The 20642-nt window shown below is 46.2% G+C and overlaps 1 protein-coding gene across 3 annotated transcripts in view; it reads right to left on the reverse strand.

The window, feature by feature from the left end:
• Window positions 1-531: 531 nt before the first annotated feature.
• The window catches only part of LENG8 (leukocyte receptor cluster member 8), a 49847-nt gene continuing 29736 nt past the window's right edge, over window positions 532-20642 (reverse strand). For 2 of the 3 annotated variants that reach the window (XM_088450915.1, XM_088450914.1), the window contains exons 7-16: window positions 10273-10429; window positions 9864-10049; window positions 9195-9467; window positions 8979-9113; window positions 7441-7732; window positions 6901-7002; window positions 6395-6463; window positions 6048-6177; window positions 5753-5960; window positions 532-2157 (exon numbers count right to left, since the gene is read on the reverse strand). In XM_088450915.1, coding sequence (XP_088307041.1) covers window positions 1995-2157; window positions 5753-5960; window positions 6048-6177; window positions 6395-6463; window positions 6901-7002; window positions 7441-7732; window positions 8979-9113; window positions 9195-9467; window positions 9864-10049; window positions 10273-10429 — 1715 coding nt within the window. In that variant the 3' untranslated portion in view covers window positions 532-1994. The remainder of the gene's footprint in view (window positions 2158-5752; window positions 5961-6047; window positions 6178-6394; window positions 6464-6900; window positions 7003-7440; window positions 7733-8978; window positions 9114-9194; window positions 9468-9863; window positions 10050-10272; window positions 10430-20642) is intronic. The other variant, XM_088450916.1, reaches the window with a different exon arrangement.

Here is a 20642-nt window from a genome sequence, read left to right on the forward strand (position 1 = left end):
CGGCAGCTCCATCGTAGCAGACAGGCAAGGGCAGTGAGTTGCCTGTCTGATTCTCACGTCGGCATCCGCACGCAGCGCTGGCTTCTAATTCTTAGTTAGAGCCCTGAAGGAGTTTACCAGCTCCCTGGGCACAAAATTTAATAGGCAGTGACTTTTCTTGTGTAGACCAAAGGCCCTGGTGGCGAAGGGATAAGATCACTGCTCCTCCCCAACTGCGAAAGCTGGCATCCATGGTCAAAACAGTCCAATCTCATATGGAGAAAAAACTGCCTCTCAATGTTTCTGGGATGCCATTTAAAAAAAATAAAAATAAATCAGCTCTCATCCATCTGGCCTTGATCTCCAGCTGTAAAGGACTCAAATGGAAACAGGCAAACTGGGATAAGTTTGAACTATAGTAAACAAACATTTTTAATTATAAAGCAAATAGTAACATTGAGTTAGGTTTCACATTTGTACAGTAAACACCCATGTATGTGCTCACTTCCAATATTCCCATATTTTGCCACCTTATTGAGGAGGAACAGACACTTGCAACTCAAGTTTATTTATTGATGGAGAAAACAATGAACACAAATATCTGCAAAGAAAGGAGCACCTGATTAACAACTGCTCATTATCACACAAATACAACTTCAATATGAAATAACCTGAAGGGCTGTGTAGGATGGGGAGGGGGGGGAAGAGGAGGAGAAAAATAAACACAGAAGAGTCGGTGAAGAGAAAAAATAAAAAACAAGATGTGGGGAGGGAGGGTTCAGACAATTACCTAATATTTACCTGCTGAAAAACAGGACACAAATTAATCAGCAAACAGGGGGGGGTGAAAAAAAAAAAAGAAAGAAAAAGGTTAAAAAAAAAAAAAAAAAACGCAGGGAAGGGGGTGAGAAGTTGTAAATTAACAAGTAATTGTAAAAAACATCTCACAGGCTGTGGAGTTCCAGATAGCAAGATCCCATAACATATGCTATTCTGGAAACAAACGGGAGGACTTTCCTGTATTGGCTCTAAGCGAACTTCTATCTTCTTTTGCAGACTTGTCAGATGTTAAAAATGTTCTTTATATATGTTAGAGTCTAATATTTCATTCCCGACAAGATACTGCAGCATATGAAGCTTGCTTTACGTCTCCAAATCTTTTTGAGTTGACTCTTTCCTGCTTTTGAGGCCTTCGATCCGAAGCTGCTTTTGTTGGATGTCTGTGCAGCATACGGACTGAGGCTTTGTGCAAGTGAAGAGGAAAGAAACTGAGACATTGTTAGTTTCTGACTACAACAGCATTCACCAGTTATTACAAATCGATTAAAAATAAAAAAATGCAAGTACAAAAATCTCCTTTCGTTCACTTAACAAAATGTACACCGCTTATTGAAAAGCTATTAGGGGTTTTATTTACATAAAGCCTAATTTGATCTGTGTGAGATTATGATAAATCTCTCAACAGTGTAAAAACGACAAATCAAAGCCATTTTTGCACTGCTCATGGTCCCACAAGTGCTTTGCATGTAAAGGCTTCTACAGAGCTACAATACGTATGCTGTTTTATTTAAACATTAACGTGTGACCGGGTCTTCCATCTAAGTCAATCTAAGCCCCTAAAACACTAAGAAGGCACAATACATTTGTTTCTAATACTTGTGTGACTAATAGAATGCAATTTCTCGATGATCCAAGTCGCAGATTTTATAGCCAATTAATGGTAGTTTCATGTTGAAAGCACTATATATAAATAAATATATACAAAATGTAGCATTTTTACCGAGAGAGCACACAAAGTCGGGTAAGCCTGTAACGGCTCTTTAAATCTAGGCTACTCTGGCAAAATCCAATAGCCCAACAGCAACTGTATGGGGTGCCCATATGCTTTGATCCTGAGGTGTGAGGTTCACAACAATGGGCTAACAAGTGGGGCTTTTCACATACACACACAGTGTGAGCTTTAAACATGTGTTGTAAAACACATTTGTATATTAGGTTATAAAAGAGGGACTGGCTTAGAAGTTTGGCAAGACCGCTAAGCTCTGCTTGCAGTCAATCTTGCTGTCGTCGTTCCCTGCAAACACAAGAGACAGAGTAGCCAGGAAACTCTGGCATTCCTCCTCATTCTCGAAGGCCAACTCTGACTGTATGTAGGAAACTGGGAGCACCGGCCGATAACTAAAGAATCGGACAAAAACAAAAAAAGTAGTGGGGAAAAGGAGCAAAGAAAACAAAGTTAGAACAGTAATTACATTATTTCTATCAGCCATCTGAAAACAGAAAATTAGGATTTGATCTAAAAATATACCCACCTTTAGTAAAACCACTAATAGTGCTGTTAACATAACTAAGACTCACATGTAAATTATGTTATATTTAAAGCAGCAATCCCACAGTTAATTAAATGGCAAGTATCTTTTAATAATGCATCTAATTTTTTCATAGTTGACCTACTACAAATCTCATTTTCAAAAAATCTCTGGAAGGCAGACAAGTATGGCTGCCAACACTACTCAGAGACGAGACTCGGCATGTCATGATGGGAGAAAGAAAAAGATTTTACAGTGCAGACTGAGCTCAAAGAAGCGATCCACAATATAGATTGTAAGCTCCACTGGGGCAAGGACAGATGTGAATGGGCAAATACTCTCTGTAAAGCACTGCGGAATATGTGTGCGCTATATAAATAAATAATAATAAATAATAGACCCTTTGCTCACTACATTATGTGACTGGTTGCCACAGTAGTAACAAGTCACTGCAAAAAGTACAGAATTCTAATCCATTAAGAATCTAAAGGTTAGAAACATTTTCGTAAGATTGCTGCTTTAATATTCAATACAAAACTCAGTCTAGATTTCAACATCTCCTCACAAGAGCATTAGTTAATAGTACGTTTCACAAAGACATAATTAACTGATCTTCTGGGTCTCAAAAGAGATGATGACACTAGCATATGTTGGGAAAACAAAGTGGAAAACATTAGAATATGCAGATATATATTATGTCTATATAACAAGGTGCACATGAACACCTACATTTCTATATGTATACAAAAAGTTAAAATTTATTTACCCACTCAGAGTAGCTACAAAAAAAAATAAAATCATAGAAATAAAGCTATCTGGGCTGCCTAAGCAGCCCACTGCAAAATGGTGACCAGACTTTGGCCGGGCACCGTCGAAACAGAGGTTAACTCGGGGGCGGGGTATAGGGGGATGGACCGATGCATCCTGGGAGTTGAAAGCTTTAACTGTGTGGAGCCTGGTCCTCAGCCACCACCTACACCCCAAGGTCTCCCTGTGGAGCCCTATGGACCCTGAAGAAAGTTTTTTTTTTTCTGAGAAAAATAATTTCATAGAAATATGAACATACACTAAACAAGAGAAGGCATATTCCATTTCTTTTTTTCTGAGGTACCAGGATAGAAAGCCTCTTGCAGTCTATAAAATATATAAAATAAAGCTTTGGGTCTTTAGCCAGTTATGGCTTCTTTACTTTGATCCGCAAATACAATAGTACAGCAGATCTAAAGACCGCTCATGTCCAGATAGAAAATAATTCCTAGGACATTAAAGAAGCAAAAACCCTGAAGTAGAAACTGAATAGCTACCAGTATACTATGCTCGCTAAGCTATTACCTTTCTCACACTATAGATAGAGCTTTTATCATCAGCCCCACTTCACCAGGCAGTGTTTGCTTTATATATTAGGTTTAGACACACAAGTGTTGAGTTCTTGAACATTACTTAATTCCCACTAACCATCAAATAAACCTCTAATACCCCTTTCACACATACATGAATATCCTGGGTTATTGCACATGAACGCGCACCGACCCGGGACACTGGCGTGTGTGAAAAGAAAAATCACAAGATGAAGTCCCGGGTCTACGACCCTGCTCTTTACCAGGGTCGGGCTGAGAACCGGGAATTTGCCGGGTTCATAGACCCGGGAATTTCCCAGATCTTAAGTCTGAAATGGGTACAAGTAATACATTGAAATCTTTGTTTTAAAGTGCTATTTGGGCAGTGGCATCACAAATGGGAAGTGGAGGGGTGCGGCCCGCACCCAGGTGGCACCAGCCGAGGGGTGACGCCAATGTGAGTCTCTTCCTCAGTGACAGGAGCCAGGTGCTACATTGCAGCATTACGTGCATCACTTGGCTCCTGACACAGTGATGGAGCCGCCACTGCACACAAGAGTGGTCCCAGAGACAGTACGCATCTCCGGGAACCCCGAAGTGACTAAATGGGGGTTCAGGCTGCGAGGCCACGCCCTCTACCGGCGAGGCCATGCCCCCTTCACCGCGCATTTGGGTATCTATACCCTCTTTTGGTTTCTAGGTGTAAACTGACAGGCATTATAAGCGTATAATCAAATGTAGTAATAAAGTAATGATGGTATTTATCAATAAATTGAAAGGTTTTGACAAGCTAAACCTCTTAAAATGCATATTACACCTTTAAAATATGTTTTTTTACTAGCCTGCTGTTGGATTTATTCATCAGATACAAACTATGTAAAAGCAAGCCATTGTGTTGCCTGCAGTAGAAAATTAATTATCATTGAAAAAAAAACAAACAAAAACTGGTAATTTAAAATATTTTCTGGAATACAAACAGAAGATACCTTTCCTGCAGGCAAATGACTTTCTATAAGCTTTCAATATAAAAATACAAATTGTATTGTAAAACGCCTCTAAATTTGTATACCCATAATATACACTACCCCTATCTACTTCCGTTTTCTGTGTAAGATATGTGAAACAAATCTTTACAACTAATCACTTTTTTTACCCAAAAAATACAATGATCCACCTCATATAATTTTAAGACCGACAACTACACTACTATAGTATATTTTGAGGTGTGATCTCTGAAGAACAGTATGCTGATCACTATAAATGACGTTAGTAGGCGTTAAACTAAGGTACAATATAGTAATCTAAACAATTACTAGTATGGTAGTTCGCTATAATAAACAAGCTAATGGGGGGGGGGGGCTCAATTGTTTTTTTGGGTGCCTTTCAAATGTTGCTCAGCTCGGGTGTGCATGCCGCCAGCACCCATTATTTTGCATGCACTGAGGTAACGAGCAGAAGTGTGCAAAAAGCCCGGTTTTTCACACATTTTCCATGTCACGCCCGGTAGTTTAGACAGGTTTAGCTGTTTTACGAGGCTAAACCCGGTCTACTAGGACGTGACCAGCGCGATTAATGAATGGCAGCCCAGAGTCGAAATAAGAATTGAATATTGCTCTGTCTAAAGTGACAGGTGATCGAGCGCCCGAAAATTGAATCGCCCCCATTGCATCAAAAGCAAATTTGATTTACAGTACCATTAATGCACAACTTTTACCTGTCAGTGACACATTTGACATCCTCAAAAATTTACATACGAATTGTCTCAATAATTCACTTGTTTTGTTGGACTGTTGCACTTACCTTCAACATGGAGGGAAGGTAATGCATTTCACATGACTACAGTAGGTCTTGCGTCTGCAGTTAATCTATTAAATCTTACATATTTAGCTACATTGTATTACACGTAATTTTGGAGAATGTGTGTGTGAACTCTTCAGTATGTGCAAGTACTTGTTCCCTTTGTTCTTTGAAGTCCGATCATAAAACATGTAATCCATCCCTTTGCTGCATAGGATAAGTAAAAGAGACTACCCCTTTCACACTACAGATTGCAGTATGAGCATGCATGGCAATGTGTTCTGGAAGCCATTCTGTATATAACACACGTCCCTGCCTCAGCACTGCTACCTTTTAATCATGGCCTTAAGGGCTTCCTTCCTCTCCCTTTCTGCAAACTTGTCGATGAGATACCCAGACATGCGTGGTGCTTCTTTATAAAGCTTGAAGAACCGATGGTAATTTGAAAGTGCCCAGGCACTCCGAAGAGCAAGGGCATGCGAAACGCAAGAATCCTCCTTTAGCTCCTTGGTCAAGTAAGCCAGCTCTGTAGTGAGATCTGCAACCAGAAAACAAAAGATGGGTGGTTAAAAACTGACTGGACAGTTGTATTATAGCCGACATTTACACAACACCATCTTCTTACCACCAGAGTTTTTTGTGAAGATGTAGTACAATACGCGATAGGCTGTAAACTCCCCAACATTCCCATCAAGATTTTCAGCATACAGAGACTTCAGCTGTGCCTGACACTGGTTGAATTCCTCATGGTCTCCCTACATAAAACAAAATAAAAAAAAAAAATACTTCAAATGAAAGACTTGGCATTCGTGAAAACTGAACTGAGTCCAATGTTACCAAAGTATGAAGAGTTACACCAACATTGCTAGGCCCCAAAAGCAATACATTTTGATCACCCCCAAACCTTCCCCAAAAAACAGAACACACCACTTTAATCGGCCTTGGGAAACCCTTCATCACCCAGAAACCTACCTTTTCTAGTGCTATCCGTGCATGGGTCTCATATACCTCCACAGTGAACTCTGTGCGAATGCCCTGAACCTGTAAAGAGAATTAACAGCATAGAACATATTTAGCAAGTGCATAGAACATATTTAGCCTCTAACAAGAGAACAGTAGGTTGGAACTAGGTGTACAATAAAGCATACAAAGAAAAGGATTATCATATAGAAAGACTAAAGCACAGAGCTCCCAAATCGGACATTCTACAGTAATTATTCTAAGCTTATGCCCTTCTGCTCCACGGGAGGTTTCTGTCCTCCCTGAGCTCGCCTTAGGACACCTGCGTTACGGTTTGACAGGTGTACCGCCCCAGTCAAACTCCCCACCTGCCACTGTCCCCGGAGTGGGTCGCGCGCCGGCCGGGTGAAGGGCCGGGCGCTTGGAGCCAGAAGCGAGAGCCAGCTCGGGGCTCGCCCCCCCGGGGCATTCTACAGTAATTATTCTAATGCTGACAAGTTTTTATAAGCTGTACATACCGTTAAATCTTGACGGATTGATTTCAACTGCTCACATGCAAACGCGTAATCTAGCTTTTCCTTAAAATGCCCCTTAACCATTGTTAAAGATTTCCGTAAAACCTGTGAATAAAACAATAAATTACAAGAACTGCTGATATATGTATTCTGTTATCTTACATGTCTTCTGGTAACCACAGACTTGCTAGATTACCAAAATCCCTGCCCAATTAGGCCAAACAAGTATCAGAACTGTATGTGATCCTAATTCCTGAATATATAGATCACAGGTTTATAGTGACCATCTACAAACATGTCCAATAACAGGCAATGATTTTTAATGGATTACCATTCTGCATGGGAATACATTTTGTACTGTACATTGCTGCAAAATGGAACTAAGTGTATAGCATAGCGAACGTTAATTTGGCTAAACATTGACATGGGATAACAGACTGTGCAACGGTCAGACCAGAAGCATACAAGTAGTGTTACTCAAATGGCACTCAATAACAAGAGAAGAGAAAAACAATCTTTTGTAGATAAAGAATAAAATCTTACTGGCACTGGTCTAACAGTTGAAGGGTCAGGAGCACAAGTCAAACGTAAGTAATGTTTGGTGATATCTTGAGATGTTCCCACAATTTTGAGTTCATTCCAGTCCAAGCTTTCAGATTCGTTAGGATCCAGGTTATTGATTTGCAGTACTAGAGGCTCAATTCGAAATTTCTTGGGAGTGTGGCCATGCTGGAAGCGTGCTGCTCGCTTTTCCTTCTTAAAGTCTTTTTCGGGGTCCTCGTATTCCATAGGCACATTTTTCTTGCGATTTCGTTTGTTAAAGTTTTGTTCATTTCTAACAAAAGGATAAAATATGGAAAGATAAGGAGACATACAGAATTAACTTTTTAGGCTTCATACGCTAAAGCTATTGGCAAGGACAGCTTCTCTCTATAGTACTGTACGTTTGACAAAGATCTTTTACTTTATTTACAATTTTTCTTTAAGACTGAGATGTGGTAAGTGTACCTACTGACTTGATACATGCCAGATTAAAATCAGCTCAGGATCCACTGGATTTAAAATGACCAAATTGTGTACTTAACCACGATATAAAGAGAATTTAATAAGTACTTGCCACAAGACTTTATTTCATGTTGCCAGATCTAAGTTTGGATCAAGACGTTTTAAATCCCAAAGTAGAAGGTGCAGAGTTTTAAACTGAATGAATTTTTAGGATATTTGCACTCACTGTAAAATCCTTCGCTCTGGTCCCATGGGGGACACTGAAACTCTGATATAGTAGTGGGTCTGAGGAGCTCGACACTCAATGACCTAGTTTTCAACATTGACTCCTCCCCATATATACCCCCAGAAACCTCAAGCAGACATTTACTAACAAAGCCCAGAATATAGAAAGAAGATGACAAACTACATTCAAGAAGAGAAACAAGCAATACCACAAGCACTGTAAGGGCATCCAGTGTCTCCCATGGTATTAGAGAAAGGGATGTTATGGAGAGCACAAATATCCTATTCGCACTGTTCCTCTCACAGGACTAACACTGGGAATGGCCCAAAGCTGTCCCCAATGGAGGGGCTGCAGTGTTGCAGTACATAAGATGCAGCATGACTGGACACAAAGGGGTTAAAGTTTTAAAACATTGCAATGGTAGGAATGGACAACCATGTCGCTACTCTACACAACTGATCAGCGGAGAGGCGCTGCCCAAGAGGCTCCAACGGAACAAGTATCGTTAACTGTAATGTGCTCAGGGATCAGCTGCAATATAGGCAGCACAAATGACCCATCATCTAGCAGGCAATCATCAGCAATTCCATCTTCTGAAAGTCAAAGAGCACAGACAGACTTTCCCATCGACGGAGGACCTTGGTCCATTTAACAGATGCATAGGGCTCTAACAGTAACAGGGAGCCTGTGAATCTTGAGCTAACTTATGTAGAATTTAGAAACAATCGGAGGTGATAAAAATCAGACATGACTGATTACAGGTAATATAAATGCCCGGGAAAATATATTTGCGAATTGTTATATTTGAGGTATAAGCTGCTATATGTACAGAATTACATTTGCTATGCACCTTTTGCCCCTCTGATTCCGTCCACGGCCACGATCCATGTGCCCTCCCCGACCACGTCCCTTCTGAAAGTTTCTGCGGCCAACTATTCGACTTTCACTTCCAGATTTGGAGCTGTCAGAGTCTGAATGAGAATTACTGAAAATACACAAATACTTTTTAGAAAATGTATTTGATAAAGTAAAATAAAAAGACACCTACTATAAGCTTGTATCTTACCTGCGGCGGTATCTCCTGTGAGGTGAGTGCGAGGATGACCTGGATCTAGACCGAGAACCTGTGCTTGAAGAGGAGCTGGATTCTTGCATGAAAACATTCCTGTTTCCAAACCGGGTAGGAAAGCTGCTGCCGCGCCCTCTTAGGGTACTATTGCCACTGTTGCTGCCACCACCACGCGTCGACTGTGTCACTGTGATGGTGCTGCCACGGGGAGACTGCAAGGTAGTTGCTTCCCAGCGCTTCTTCTTTGGACTTTCTTTTACACTTTCCTTACTAAATTGTAAATTTAGAAAATGCTTTAAAAATGTGTAATAAAACTTCTGAGCCACATATTTCATTAATACTACTAAAAAACAAGAATTCTTAAACTTGCATTAAATCCTTTTCTTTGAATCCACTGAGACACACTGCACTAAGGAGGAGTCTCCTTTAGGACTTTGGCACTTTAAGATATTCAATATGGTTTATGCTGCTCCCTCTTCTATATATCCACCCTGCACATAACTTAATACATATTTCTAACCAAATCCCACAGGAGAAAACCAGGAAATCAGCCTCTAACAAGAGAGCAGTAGGTTAGAACAAAGTGTACAACAAAGCATACAAAGAAAAGGATTATCATCATATTTAGAGACTAAACCACAAAGGTAAAGGTGGGGGGAAAAGTACCCAGGCAGTGGCTCTCTACTCCAGTCTATGGTGTAGGCTGATCCATCCTGTAATCTGGCTTGTAAGACTTCTTTGAGCAGTTTCTCAGTCCGGTCCTTGTCTTCCTCTGTTTCACATGCAGTAAAGCAACGCTGGACATACTCTTTCATAGCTGGAGGCCAGTCCTCGGGCTTTGTGGAAGCATTGCTGCGGCAATAGAAACAAAGATTGAAGAAAAAACGTGGAGAAATGTAATGAACTAGGTGAGTACCCACAAGCATACACCAGATACTTCGGGGTTGCACCATTATTGTCAATACAAATTCAGACATTAAGAACCAAATACATTACTCCATGACCACATATTTATGAGGCACTAGCTTAAAGTTACAAATAAATAGTACACAGAGCAGAAAATGTAGCATAATACCTGTGCTCGTGTGTCTTCTCCGCTGGCTGCTGCTGTAGCATATGGTGATGCAGGCCAGCATTGTTATTATGCTGATCATTAGGGCCAAAGTTCTGGTTAGACATTACTAGAGGGCGCTTCTGGATGTTAAACTTCAGACCACCAGTTCCAGGAGCTTCTTTAAAAGAAAAGTGAAGTAGTATAAAAAAGTGTAAATATATAATTTTATTTTTTCATTTTATGCAGTGCTTTGAAAAGTGCAGTTATTGAATATGTCACTTATTTTCTAACAAGGCCCAAAAAGACAGACTGTGTATAGGAAAAAAGAATAGAGAAATAAACACAGCCCAAACAAGAACTGTAGTAAGGAAGAAACAGAGTGCAGGGAGCCCATTTAGTGTCCCCATAGAACTGGAAAAAAGGATTTAAAGGTAACAAAATCCTGCTTTCTCCATCAGCTGTGGGTCAATGCAACACTGGATACAACAAAAGTTGTTTGTTTTTATTACTAATGACCCCAGAAGTATGTTAAAATAGCTTACTTTACTTACAGGGGTAGTACCTAAAGTCTGCACAAAGCCAGCTTTTGACATGAGAGAGTGGGGAAACTTAAATAAATATATCAATATGTAATTAAAACTCAATTATTTTGTACTTTTAACCATTTGTTTGTCCTCTTAAATAACCTATTGCCAAGTTCTGCTTACTTACTGTCAAGGCCATCAGTGAGAGACATTTTATCTGACAGTGTATGCCCAGCATTAGGAAAGCTGACCAGTAAAACAAAAGAAAAAGTGACTTTTTCCCCACCAGTCACAAGCGAGAGGGTAACTAATTCAGACCTGAAACTCCCCAACTGCAACCCCTCAAAGAATAGCTGCGACAATCTACAGCCTTGATGACCTAAGCAGAAGCATCAGTTATAATATAAATGGACTTGAGCATTGCTTCTACCACCACCAGCCTTAACAGCAACAGCATTTTGAATTGTGATGATCCTAGACAAAGCGCTAAAAAACAAGAGATATGGTAAGAACTTACCTTTGTTATCTCTGTTTCTACGAAGTCCATAGGGTCCACAGGGTTGACCTTGGGGTATAGGTTGGGAACCAAATCCGGGCACCACGCAGTTAAAGCTTTTAGCTCCCAGGATGCACTTGGGTCCACTCTCCCTATAACCCCACCCCCCAGCCAGAGGCACCTCAGTTTGTAAGTAGCCAAAGGCCGGAGGAGGAGAGAAAAAGAGAGAGAAAACTGGAACACTCTAGAACCATACTCACAGAAAAGGAGACGGGAAACCGGTGACCAGTAACACAGCCCATATGAAGCCAGGTGCGTCAGGGTGGGCGCCCTGTGGACTTCGTAGAAACAGAGATAACAAAGGTAAGTTCTTACCATCTCTCTTGTTTTCTACTTCAGGGTCCATAGGGGGTCCACAGGGTTGACCTTGGGGATGTCCCAAAGCAGTTCAACCAAGGGTGGGGACGCTCCTGTGCTGAGAGGAGAATCCGTTGCCAAAAAGGAAGCATCCTGAGAGGCAAAGGAAACCAATGCCTAGAACCTTAAAAAGGTATGGACAGAAGACCACGTGGACACCTAGTAAGGCAAAACAGCCGAGGCGCCACAACGAGCCGCCCACGAGGGTTACATGGCCCGAGAAAAAACAAGCCTCAACGACAGAAATGCCTACCCATGGGTAGGCCCCTGAGGAAGACATACGAGGCCATCCAGCCAACATTTCATTATAGGCCGGCCATCGTTTCCTGTGAAAACCAGAAACCGCAGACCACCAATAAGGAGTCCGAATACCATAAGGAACTTGAATGGATCATATAAAGCCAAAGAGGCCGGACCACAGTCAATGAGGCCACACCAGCCGAGAAGACTGCTGACTGAATGGCCGTACCATAAGTTCCAGAATAATATGGAACCTAAAAACCACTCTAAGAAGAAATACAGGGCGAGAGCAACTCACACCCTGACATGATGCCCTCCAGAAGAGGGAGCCACATGAGAACGCTCCCAATTCAGACACTCTCCTGGTTGATTTAAACACACAGAGAGAGAGAGAGCTTAAACAATAGACCATGTAATGGCTATCACAACCAGCGGTTCCATTGACTGTCCCCGGAGGGAACAAAGAACCACTACTAACTCCCCAGGAGTCCCTAGGGAGGACAAGTGGAGGCATAATCCAGAAAACACTCCAAAGGATGAACTGGATACCAGAGCGGAGCAATTCCATATCTTAACCATACCGACAGTGTAGAGATCCGCACTGTCAGGAAGGCCAGGCCAAAGGTGAAACCCAAGCCAGCCGGAAGGAATGCCAGAATATCTGAAAATCCTGGACACCGGAGGATCGTATCGACAGGTACGATACCATAAGAATTATGTATGCCACAGTCCGTGGCAGATCCCAGCAAAGTCTGGCCTATCTGCTCTAAACATCTCAATGAAGACAGAGCCAGGGAAGCACTAGGACCACAGTAGGGGCGCAGTCAAAGACAAACGATCCAGGTCCAGGGAAAAACAAGGACCCTGAGACAACAGGTCCAGATAGTGAAGCAGTAGGAACGGAGTATCGATGAGGAGACTCCGAAAATCTTAGTACCAGTGATGTCTGGGACGAACTGGAGCCCCCAGAAGGAAAGCCCCTCCGTCTCGAATTAAACTTCCGAAGATCTCGAGGAAGAAGGGAGACCGGAGGACACAGGTACACAAAGTGGAAGGACCACTTCACTGACAAAGAGTCACTGAAGGTAGCTTCAGTACTCCTGGAGCTGGACTGTAACACCGGTAATGTGTGATCAAGTCAGAAGGCCATGAGGATCAATCCCCTCAGGGAGGCCCCCTCTGCTCACCAGGAGTTGAAACCTCTCTTTGAGAAGAGACTAGTCCCCGGGATGCACGTCGCGACGGCTGAGGAAGCCCGCTTCCCAATGGAGAGCTCCGGGAATAAACACTGCAGAGTTGGCCAGGAGAAGACCCTTGGACTATGTCAGAATGGATGACATACCTGACATTGCCACCCAACTACCAGTGTTGCCTAGATGGAAGTCACTGTTGTGACACTGTCGGACTGAACCTATTCAGGTTTACCGTGACATATGGGTTAGGCCAGAGTGAAGGTCCAAGACAGCCTAAAGTATCAACAAGTTAAGTGGCAGGGCAGAAACGACAGACGTCCAACTGCCCCGAAACGAATGCGGACCAGACACTGTCTGTAGCAAAGAACACCCTGGACGAGATGGCCATAGCCACCCGGACAGAGACCAACTCGCCTCCGGAGAAAGTATCATCGTTCGAACAGCGATCCGATGGGAAAAACTCGATCCATCTGGAGGGGAGTCAATTATGGCAAGGCCTGGAATGGAACTGAGCACATTCCACCCTACCAAAAGGTAGACACTCTGGTAGACCGCGCATCACAAAGAGTAATGACATATGTCGAATGCGTAGATATCCGCACACTCCAAGTTGAAGAGTGGAGATCTTGTCTTACGCCAGAAAAATTCTCAGAGTCTGAGAATCCAGCAGTGCTCCCAGATGAAGAAAACCCTGTGAGGGATGTAGGGAGGACTTTTTCTCCGTTGACTAATTATCTGTGCCGAGAAGAAGCCACGGTTATCCTGACCTGGCGGTAAAGTACCTTGGTGATCCTGCTAAAAGCAGGAGACCGTCCAGAGAAAGGAGCATTCGGATACCCTGAACAGGTGAACTGTCAGAAAATCCATAAGGCTGGTAAACCCCGGTGGAGTTGAGGACAGTCCCAAAAGGCAGAGCCCGAAACTTACAAGTGTTGCTGTGGCACAGCAAACCTGAACCCATGCTGATGAGAGGGCTCTGTACGTACCCGTAGGTACGTATCCTGAATACTCAGATATACCCTAAAATCCCCAGGTTCCAAACGTCGGATGATGGAGCATGGACGATTCCACCTGAGTCCAGGCACCGTTGGAATCTGATTCAGGGATTTGAGACAGAGTATAAGCAAATGAGGACCAGTCGGTCACCGCCCCAGAAAGAAAGTAGAACAACCAGTCCCTCACTGAGATAGTGAGGTTGGCCGAAATAGCTCTGCTTACCACAAAGACTGTATAGCTTTCTGGGATTGTAAGGCCCTGATCAGGTCTGAAGAAGGGCCCGTGTAACAATGCCTGTGAGGAGGCTGCCTGAGCAATGAGAGGCCGTTGAGAATCAGTACCTCACTCTGGAAATTCCCCAGATGTAGACCTGTCCCGTCAGGCTGAGGGTATATCCTCAGGTGTAGAAACAGGGTCGTCCGGAAGTCCAGGACTGCTCGGTACTGGATATGGTGGCCCCCATGGAGGCCGACAGCCTAGGAAAAAACAGGCCTTTAGGCTGACCCTGAGGACAAAAAGACTTAACAGAGTTAGTCCGAATGTAGTGGGAGTAGCTAAAGACGGTATCTCCCCATTAGTGATACTGCCAATGATGCAACGATCTTGTCAAGGTCAGGACCAAACAAGATCTTCCCCATGGAAGGAGTGTGCACCTCTGCTTTCCCATAACGCAGCCATAGGGTACTGCGGCGGATACAGACGCCGCCGAAAACCCTGAAAGTTAGAAGACCGGCATCCCATGAGGTAATCCCACATATGACCACTGCATATTTTATGTGAGCGGCAAAAGATATTTGAACCTCAGACGTGTTGGAGGGGAAAAACGTCACAAAAGCATCACCATGCGATGGCCATGGTAGGACGGGCAACAGGCCCTGAAAACGAGTACATTGATTTCAGGCAAAGTTACCACCTACGGATCCGTAAAATCCATCCAGGCCGGGATGGGAGGCGTATTAATGCCTGCAATCCGATGATTAACATACAAATCCATCCCAGAAGGGGATTTCCATTACTTGTGAGGACCCTCAGGGAATGGGAAACAGGAGGCCTTTGTGACTCCTCGTATCTGGCGACAGCCAGACTCCCGCTATGAGATCCACCCGCTGGGCAGAAAACGGGAGATGTATGATACAGGTGCAGGATCGACATTCTCTATATCCAGAATGAACCTGGCTACCAGCCCCAAAGCAGGGATAATAATACTTGAAATCGGCTCCCCCCATGTGAGAGGGAAAGAGCCGAATATACCATCCAGTTCACGGCAGAGCCACTGGTCAGTAACCACAGGGCGTATATCACGCCAATTAGTATTTCGTATAAAACGACATCCACCAGGGTGGCCGTTGTGGTAATCCCTGCAAGGGGAATGACAGACCGATGTGGTATCGGAGGTAATTCATGTACTGTGAAAAACCCCGGCGGGGAGCGACAGTCTGTTGCACAGGGGTAAATTGCAAGAAATTGCGAGATACCCAGAGTTCAAAAGGGCAGTATGGTGAAGTAACTCCAAGCGAGTGACGACAATGGGGCCCGCCCGGCGATCCTCAAAGGAGAGGATCCTGAGAAATAAACCGCCCTTTAAGGGGGTCGTGCAAGGGGCCCCGCCCCAGATGGTGCCGCATACATAAACCTTTCTAAGTTAAAATCCTCCGCACTAATTCCTGCAGGCTATGACTTGCAGGATAACAAGAGATATGGTAAGAACTTACCTTTGTTATCTCTGTTTCTACGAAGTCCATAGGGTCCACAGGGTTGACCTTGGGGGTATAGCTGGATCTGGATCCATGGGCACCACGCAGTTAAAGCTTTGCTGCTCCCAGGATGCACTTGGTCCGTCCTCCTCTATACCCCGCCCCGGCCACAGGCACCTCAGTTGGTAAGCAGCTATGGCCGAAGGAGGAGACTAAACAGAGAGAAGGAAGACTGGAACACACAAGAAACCATACTCACAGAAATGGGAGACGGAAAACCGGTGACCAGCCACACAGCCCATTTGAAGCCAGGTGCGTCAGGGCGGGCGCCCTGTGGACCCTATGGACTTCGTAGAAACAGAGATAACAAAGGTAAGTTCTTACCATATCTCGTTTTCTACTTCAGGGTCCACAGGGGGTCCACAGGGTTGACCTTGGGGATGTCCCAAAGCAGTTCAACTAAGGGCGGGGACGCTCCTGTGCTGAAAGGAGTACCCGGCGCCCGAAGGATGCATCCTGAGAGGCGAAGGTGTCAAACGCATAGAACCGCAAAAACGTTTGAATTGAAGACCAAGTGGCCGCCTTACACAGCTGAACAGCGGAGGCGCCACGTCTAGCAGCCCAAGAGGGACCCACAGAACGAGTGGAATGAGCCTTAACAGAGGCTGGCACAGGTAAACCCTCCTGTGCATAAGCCTCACAAATAACGGAACGAAGCCAACGGGCTAATGTTTGCTTGTTGGCAGGCCAACCCCTCTTGTGAAAACCGAAGAGGACAAACAAAGAATCCGACTTCCTAACCGAAGCAGTCCGATCCACATAGATTGTAAGTGCCCGGACTACATCCAAGGAAGCCTCACCAGCTGAAAGATCAGGCGACTGAAAAGCTGGCACAACAAGTTCCTGATTAATGTGGAACTTCGAGACCACTTTGGGCAAAAACTCAGGACGAGTGCGGAGCACCGCTCTGTCCTGATGAAAAATCAGAAAAGGAGGGCGACAGGAAAGCGCCCCCAACTCTGACACCCTCCTGGCAGAAGCAATTGCTAGGAGAAAAACGGTCTTGAACGTCAGCCCCTTGAGGTCCACCGCCTCAAGAGGCTCAAAAAGATGACCCTGCAAGACCCGTAGCACCACCGCCAAGTCCCAAGGAGCCACAGGAGGCACGAAGGGAGGCTGTATCCTGAGAACACCCTGGAAAAAGGTGTGAACATCCGGTAGTGTAGCAATCCGTCGCTGAAACCACACGGACAATGCAGACACATGAACCTTCAGAGAGGCCAGGCGTAAGCCGAGGTCCAAACCTGATTGAAGGAACTCCAAGATTATGGAAACCCGGAACACCTGAGGATCATAGTTTCTGGATTCACACCACTGAAAGTAAGTGCGCCACACCCTGTGGTAAATCCGTGCGGAGGCAGGCTTGCGTGCCCTAAGCATGGTACCAATGACTGAACTGGAGAAACCCCTAGACCTCAAGACGGCTGTCTCAAGAGCCACGCCGTCAAAGACAGCCGACCCAGATCCGGGTAAAGGCAGGGCCCTTGAGACAACAGGTCCCGACGCTGAGGAAGAAGGTACGGAGCGTCGATGGAGAGACACCTCAGATCGGAGTACCAAGGACGTCTGGGCCACGCCGGAGCAACCAGCACGAGCGTGCCGCCGTCCTGCTTGAATTTCCGCAGAACCCGAGGAAGTAAGGATATCGGAGGAAACAGATACGCCAGGTGAAACGTCCATTTCACCGACAGCGCGTCTACCAGACTGGCGCCTGCGTCTCTTGTCCTTGACCCGTAAACGGGCAACTTGTGATTGTGACGGGAGGCCATCAAGTCCAGCTCCGGCAGCCCCCACCTGCCCACGAGTAGCTGAAACACCTCTGGGTGAAGCGACCATTCCCCGGGATGCACGTCGTGACGGCTGAGGAAGTCCGCCTCCCAATTGAGGACTCCGGGAATGAAGACTGCCGAGATCGCTGGAATGTGACACTCCGCCCAAGCAAGGATGCGAGACACCTCCGACATTGCTGCCCGACTTCGAGTTCCTCCTTGGTGGTCGATATACGCCACCGTGGTGGCGTTGTCGGACTGCACCTGAACCGGCCGTCCGTAAAGAGCGGGACCGGACGACTGCAGGGCCCGATAAACCGCCCGCAGTTCCAGAATGTTGATGGGAAGAAGAGCTTCTTCCGCAGACGACCCTGAAGTGACAACGAGCCGGTCACTGCCCCCCAACCCCGAAGACTGGCATCCGTCGTGAGCAGGACCCAGTCCGGGATCCAAAAAGGACGCCCCTCGATCAGATGAGCTGTCTGAAGCCACCAAGCCAAAGACTGCCGAACCTACGGGGACAACACCAGCAACTGAGAGCGGATCCGGTGAGGTAACCCGTTCCATTCCGATAGAATCAGCCCCTGCAGAGGTTGGGAATGGAACTGGGCAAATTCCACCATGTCGAATGTTGACACCATGGAGCCCAAAACCCTCATAGCCGAATGGACCGACAGGCGGCAACTGCTCAGGCAACTGTGTATCCTCAGCTGCAGGGAGGAGACCTTCTCCGGGGTCAGGAAGATCCTTTGCTGCCGAGAATCCAGCAGGGCTCCCAAATGAACCAACCGCTGAGATGGAATCAGGGAGGACTTTTTCCAATTTATCAGCCACCCGTGCGCTTGCAGGCAAGCGACCGTCAAGTGGAGATGATGAAGCAGTACCTCCGGGGAACTCGCCAGCAACAGGAGGTCGTCCAGATACGGTAGTAGCCGTACATTCTGGTTCCGAATATGTGCGGCCATGACCGCCATAATCTTCGTGAACACCCTCGGTGCCGTGGAGAGACCAAAGGGTAGCGCCCGGAACTGGTAATGGTGTTGAAGGATAGCGAACCTCAGATACCGCTGGTGCGAAGGTGCTATCGGAACATGGAGGTAGGCGTCCTGGATATCCAGGGACACCATGTAATCCCCCGGCTCCATCGCCAGAATGATGGAACGTAACGTTTCCATCCTGAACTTGGGAACTCTGAGGAATTTGTTCAGAGACTTCAAGTTGAGGATAGGGCGATGAGAACCATTGGGTTTCCGCACCAGAAACAGAGAAGAATAGAACCCCGTCCCTCGTTGTAATTGAGGAACGGGAACAATGACCCCTGCTGTCAGCAAGGACTCTATAGCTTCCTGAATCTGTAAAGACTTCGTCGTATCCTGAGAAGGACTCGTGCAGAAAAACTGGTGGGGCGGTCTGTGCCGAAAAGACAGGGCGTACCCCTGGGAGACCACTTCTCGAACCAAGGCATCCGTGGTGGTATTGTGCCAGCACTGGGCAAATAGAAGAAGTCGGCCTCCCACTCTGGGGTCCCCCAGAGGGAGGCCCGTCCCATCAGGCAGAAGGTTTATCTTCCTGCTTGGAAGAAGGGCGCCTGGCACTCTAGGGCTGCTTCTTGGGCTTAGAAGCGGCCTTGGTCGTCGACTGCCTCGGGAAGGACTGACCTTTGGCCTTGCCCTGAACCCGAAAGGCAGAGCTCCGTACCTTGGTAGGCGCAGAAGCCGAAGGGAGGAAGGCTGATTTAGACTTAGCTAGAGCATCCACTATTTTGTCCAAGTCTGGACCAAAAAGCAACTCCCCATTAAAAGGTAAGGCCTCCAGTCCCTTTTTGGAGTCAGCGTCAGCTCTCCAAGACCTCAGCCACAAAGACCGACGCGCCGACACAGCTGCAGCCGACACCCGAGAGGTTAGCAGGCTTGCGTCTAACGATGCCTCCCCAATGTAGGAAGCCGCATCCCTCATTTGACCTATCAACGCTCTCTGGATCTCCGGAGCATCTTCCGGAAAGGTATCCTCCAAAGCATTGGCCCAGCTCTCGATGGCCTTAGCCACCCAAGAGATGGCCATGGACGGACGGGCCACCGCCCCCGAGAGAGAGTAAATAGACTTCAAACAAGTCTCCACCTTCCTGTCCGTGGGATCCTTCAGGGAGGAGATCGACGGCAAAGGCAGCGTAGCGCTTTTAATTAAGCGGGTAACGTGGGAATCCACCGCTGGAGGAGTTTCCCACTTCCTGCAATGAGCCTCCGGAAACGGATAGTTCGAAGCCAACCGCTTCTGCGGTTGGAACCTCTTGCTGGGCAACTGCCAGGCCCCTGCCATATGATCCGTCAATTGATCGGACAGGGGAAAAACCGTCGAAGCTACCTTGGCCTTTTTAAAATTAGGGTATTTTGACCTGGGGGCGGGCACATCCTCCTCAATGTGAAGGATGGCCCGCACCGCCCTAACCAATGCCGGCACATTAATGGAAGACTTAGCCTCCATCTCCTGGGCCCCGGCATCCGAGTCAGAGTCTTCATGGATCTCCCCGTCATCCGAAGACACGTCCGTGTCCGTGAACTGAGCCGCCGGTGAAGCCGGAACGGAACGCTTGGACGCCCGTGGGGGCAAATCACTGTGCAACATATGCTGAAAAGCCGAGGACGAAGCCGCCAGACTCTGAACAGAGCTGGAGAGGACGTCCACCCAAGGCGGGGGTACTGCCTGAGGATACCCCTGAAAAGGTACCATCGACTGCTGCGGCACGGTGGGGGTTTGCACGTATACCGGCAAACCCGCATAAGGACCCACAGTCTGAGACCCGGGAGGAGACTGCACCAGACGAGTCACACCCGGGGAACGGGGCATGGTAGGCTGGGGCAACGCCCTAGAAGGGGCCGCAGTCGGGACCGCAAGTCAGTCCGCGATTGACGCCAGCACTTGCGTAAACATTGCCCACGGAGGATCCTGCGCCACCGGGGGTTTAGAGGGTCCAGGTACCAACTGGCACCGCCCGCACAGACCGT

This window comes from Taudactylus pleione, unplaced genomic scaffold, assembly GCF_031769625.1.
Source record: "Taudactylus pleione unplaced genomic scaffold, aTauple2 ptg000535l, whole genome shotgun sequence".
NCBI classification, from domain to species: Eukaryota; Metazoa; Chordata; class Amphibia; order Anura; family Myobatrachidae; genus Taudactylus; species Taudactylus pleione.